Genomic DNA, 5,235 nt, shown 5'->3' with positions numbered 1-5,235 from the left:
TATATATATATATATATATATATATATATACACGGTTAGGTTATAATGTGGATGGACAACTATTGTGTGGACGTGTAGACAGTGATATTCTATGAGAATTACTTAGAGAATAGGTTGTTTAGTAATGTGAGTACATTCAACCTCAAACAATTATTGTCATTTTCATGCATTCTCACTAATTCTTATTCATTTTTGTTCTCACACATTGTTTTTCACTCATTTTTATTCTTACATAACACGACTCGATAAACATTCTGACAAAATCTATAATAACCTTATAGACGATTTAATTAGTGAGAATGGATTATAATAACAATAGTTATGTAAGATTGAACGTATTCACATTATCAAACAAGATATTTTGTTTGTCATTCTCATAGAATAGCAATGTCCACACGTTCGCACAATAGATGTCAATCCACATTTGAACCTAGGTCTCTCTCTATATATATATATATATATATGTATATATATATATATAATGGCCAAACTTTATTGTGTTATATTTACTTTTTCCCAATCAAAAATCAAAGATTCAATGTAAAGTCTTATCTAATGCTATTCAAGAATTAAGGCAAAGTCTTATCTAACATTATTCAAGAATAAAGAATCAAGAATCAAGTCAAAGTCTTATATAACATTTTTCAAGACTCGAGAATCGAGATTGGAGAATAAACAATTGTATAAGGTATGTCTGATATTTTCAATTAAGGCAACTTTGATTTGGGTTCTGATTTTTATTGATGCGATGATAACATTCTTTTAAATCCCTATTCTAATAAATGAATAATTTTAATCTCCTTTTGCCAAGTGTCACTCTAATACAACTCCTCATTAATATTATGTCATTTGTCATATAGATATATTAGGCAACTCATTTCAAAATTCAAATTTACATTTTCTAATTATATGTTAAATTTGAAGTTATAATAACTTTAAAATTTTGATATATCTATTAATTAATAATTTATTTAAAATAATTGATTAATAATTATAAATTTTTATTATGAAAGTTTAATTAGTTTTATAACTCGTGGTTCCCACGGGTTATAAACTAGTAATAACATAAAGAAAGCATAATCAATATTCAAGAATCACAGATCAATAATCAAGAATAAATGCAAAGTCTTATCTAACATTCTTCTAGAATCAAGAATTAAGAATCCATACTCAAGAATCAACATTTGTATAAGGCATGTAAGTTACTCTCAATTTCGAAAACTTATTATGCATCATTCTTGTTTTTGTTTTTGTTTTTTTAAATGTTAATATTCCATCTGGGTTTATTTAACTTGGATATGAAATTCTCGTACTTGATCTCTGTCGCTCCATTCTTACTACTCTTCCTACTGATGTGCTTGATTTCTAAAGAAAAAAATTGGCTAAACGATTTTGAATGTGAGAAAGAGTTTGAAATTCCTACAATTTATGAAGATTTCACGTTTATTCATTATGGATGTCGTATATTGAGATGATCAGGATGGATCCGAAATTACAAACACTTCCAAATTCTAATATGCGCAAAAACTTCATATTGCTCTTATCAAAGGTTTCTATTTAAACAATGGGCAATTACTAATCTAGCCAAATTAATGAAGTGATTAACAGTTTTTAACCAAAAATTAGGATTTGTCCCAAACTAGCCCACGAAACCGTAGGTGGTTAAAATGGCATATTGTTTCGCCCATTTACCTACTGTTTTAATTTTAGTATATAAAGATTTTTTTTTCATTTTTCACTACGAAACCGTAGACGAAAAAATGGTCTACTGTTTCCTATGAGAAGTCTACTGTTTCCCAAAGACTAGATTAAAAATAATCTACTGTTTCGTCTAAAAACCTACGGTTTTGGGGTTTTTTTTGGGTATTTGACTACTAATTCATGTATTTTGACTACTATATCATACCTACTATATATTAAAAGAAAAATCTCTTTTAGAGTAAAAGTTAGTGTTTGTTTTCCATCTTAAAAAAAAAAACCCAAAACCGTAGGTTTTGGACGAAACAGTAGATCATTTTTAATCTACTCTTTGGGAAACAGTAGACTTCTCAGAGGAAACAGTAGACCATTTTTTCGTCTACGGTTTCGTAGTGAAAAATGAAAAAAAAATCTTTATATACTAAAATCAAAACAGTAGGTCATTTTAACTACCTACGGTTTCGTAGGTTAGTTTGGGACAAATCCTAATTTTTGGTTAAAAAGTGAGAAGTCATTAATGAATTTGGTTAGATTAGTAATTTTCCCTTTAAACAATGACTAAAGAATTCATTTTTTATTACAACCATGCCATAATCGATCTTAACCATTAATATTTTTAATCCAAGGGTCCTCATTTTGTCAATAATCACACAATAATTACAATCCATAATCGAGCCTACCCATTACAACATACATCTTACATGTTAAATGTAATAACAACTCTACTATTACCATAATAATTTAGTAAAGTGTTTTAAAAGGTCGTATACATTTAATTACACTTGTTAATTCATTACATCCCTTTTTGTCAAACTCATCTGCTTTGCTATATTGCGCCTACTACTAAATATAAACCATTCGATTCCTTCATAATTTTTACCTTTATATTTCTTAAAATGTACCAAACTTGTTTGTGGCATTTCCATATATTGTTTACCGAAAAAGAAAGCTCCATAAATGTAGAAATGTTTCACGAAATTTCATTGGAAATGAACTAATGATCCAAAATATCAACAAATAAGAGCAAGCATGTGTACATACCAATGTTATATTGTGAGCATATAAAACACAATAAAAGTAACAAAAAAAAATATGTTCTTGAAACTTGGGCAGCTCTATTTGCGATTCTAAAACTACTCAAAGTTTTCATCCTGCAAATAACAATAAAAAATAAAATAGTTACCGACTGTAGCTCTGACTGTGATTGTGACTGTGACTGTGACTGTGAAACAAGGTGGGACATGGACTCGTGATCTCTCACATGTTAAAAAGACGAAAATGCCCTTCCCATCCTCATAATTGAAAATAACCGTAGAAAGATTATCCAGTACTGGCCTATGTTACAAATACAGTCCTAGAGAACACGTAGAACATAAATTTTATAAAATTTTAAACTAAAATGGAAATATTAATTAGCATACCTTGAAATACGCCCTATTTAAAGAAGTTGATTGCCATTTTGTTAATTGGCAAATACATTCAACCTGACTTGAGCAGTAACATCAGGATGAAGCTTCAACTCTGCAATATATTCTCCTGTTTCTCGGATCTCGGGTAACGTGACAATTCTTTTATCAATATCCCTACATTCAAGAAGATTAAAAATTATAAAAAAAAATAAGATTTAAGAGAACCCATCATTCAAGAAAAGCTGAAAACATAAAACTCATAGCAGTGAAAATTGGTTTATATTTGGATAACATTGCTTTAAGTTTATGATTGGGTAGAAGATTACCTTTGAAGTTGTGCCTTAATTATGTCAACAAGATCTTGAGCAGTAACACTGCAAGGAATAAAATTCATTAGCATTTAGCAACATGTTTTATAAAAATTAGAAATAAGTTGATAAGAAAAAACTGTTAAACGAGTCATGTTAAATATAATACACACCTTCCAAAAATTTGCTTTCCTTTCCCTCCCTTACGTTTCACTTTGAAAGCTCCAACAGTTTCAAAAATTCTAGCAAGTTGCAGGGCCTCTTCTTTTACCTATTAAATTTTTTAACTTAATATAAATAAAATGATATTGATAACAACATTATCAATAAAGACTCAAGGATTATCAAGAATACTGTATGAATCAAAGTAGCCTGTGAATACCCGTTTCTTTTCAGCCTCAATTCTCTCTTCTTCAACCTTCATTTCCCTGAACAAAAACAAAAGAAAATAATCGCAAAGGGTATCTTCACCTATTCTTTCAATTATCAATTATCAAATTCGGAACTCACAGCCTAACCCTAACATACTTTTCAAGTGTCAAAACCACAAAATTGTAAAGGACATTGCTAACATTCGCAGTGACATTTTCACAAACAGTTGGCAGGCTTCATAAAGATGACTAATTGGCCATAAAAACTTTAAAAGCAGCTAACATTTTGGTTATCTGTAACGTAATTAACATTATGAAGAAAAGGAACAAACTAAAATCAACTCAATTACGCATTACTTGAGAAGAATGGGAGTAACAATCCGCGCTTTTCCTGAAGGATGCAGAAAGTTTCGGTAAAACCCAGCTTTGACATCCAAAAGCTGCCCTTTCTTCCCCACATCAGTAACATCCTCAATCAGTATTATCTACAAGCCAAGAACAAAAAGACCAATTAATAAATACGTCAAAAAATAGCCTATAGAATCGAAATGTGCATAATTCCTTAGCACCTTTCGAGTTTTCTTCGCTTTCTTTTGAGCCAAAATTACAAAATCTGAGCTTTTATCGGAAATTTTGATGCCTTCGTTGGTGCTCCTTGTTAGGGTGCGGTTATTAAGCCATGAAGATGAATTCCATGACAAATTTGATGCCAGAGAAGCCATTGATAATCTCTTTATGGTCTGATTTATCTTATCCGGAGTGGTTCTTGAATCTTGCTAATCGACTGTCAATGTTTGCTATATCTACTTTCTCAACTTACATAAAGTACTCCAATACCCCTCGAGAATAGTTTCAGTTACATTATATGCCCCTTTTGAACGAAAAAATATAATATTTGATTTTTTTTATCGTAAATCATGGAAAAATATATGCAAAAAGATCATTCTATTTACATTTTGCATTTAGCATGAAAAGGCACACCAAAAGAGATTATATTTCAACTAGGTGAGAAACCCCGCTCCGCGGGGTTCGGTTTTGAGCATAGTTTTCGTCTTTTGATAATCGAACCAGTCAAACTATCTTCAAAATCAAAAGACGAAAACTATGCTCAAAACCGATTTTGAGAGAACTTTTTTCACAATATTAGATTTCCACTCTGCAAAACAAAGCACAAAATAACAACCTAGTTTATTCAATCCATGAAATCTAGAAGTGAAAACTGAGTCAATCATGAGATTATAAAAAAAAGGGAACAATGTACAACACATATTACATAAAGTATAAATGTTTATAGCAAACCTACAAAACCTGGAGTAAGGTTCAATATTGGTATCACTCCTCATTTCATGATCTTTCTCTACCATCTTCCTTAATTATTAACCATACCCTTGTACCAAAATTACGAATTTGGCCCTTCCCATCAGCGACCTGTTTTTGAAAACACATTCC

General features: G+C 30.4%; 1 protein-coding gene across 2 annotated transcripts; it reads right to left on the bottom strand.

The window, feature by feature from the left end:
* Nucleotides 1-2,656: 2,656 nt before the first annotated feature.
* RPL9 (ribosomal protein L9) lies at nt 2,657-4,569 on the bottom strand. Of its 2 annotated transcripts, none has more exons than XM_079054519.1 (7): nt 4,356-4,569; nt 4,144-4,271; nt 3,798-3,843; nt 3,589-3,686; nt 3,434-3,481; nt 3,120-3,281; nt 2,657-2,849 (listed from the first exon to the last, which is right to left on the bottom strand). In XM_079054519.1, exons 1-6 carry the CDS (start codon nt 4,506-4,508, stop codon nt 3,161-3,163), a joined length of 594 nt encoding a protein of 197 aa, XP_078910645.1. In that variant the 5' UTR covers nt 4,509-4,569; the 3' UTR covers nt 2,657-2,849; nt 3,120-3,160. The 2 variants fall into 2 exon arrangements, with proteins under 2 accessions (XP_078910645.1, XP_078910646.1); XM_079054520.1 differs by lacking the exon at nt 2,657-2,849 and adding an exon at nt 2,912-3,052.
* Nucleotides 4,570-5,235: the final 666 nt, after the last annotated feature.

This window comes from Lactuca virosa, chromosome 6 (assembly GCF_052849685.1).
Source record: "Lactuca virosa cultivar CGN04683 chromosome 6, Lactuca_virosa_CGN04683_v6, whole genome shotgun sequence".
NCBI classification, from domain to species: domain Eukaryota; kingdom Viridiplantae; phylum Streptophyta; class Magnoliopsida; order Asterales; family Asteraceae; genus Lactuca; species Lactuca virosa.
This window is presented reverse-complemented; position numbering and strand designations above follow the sequence as displayed.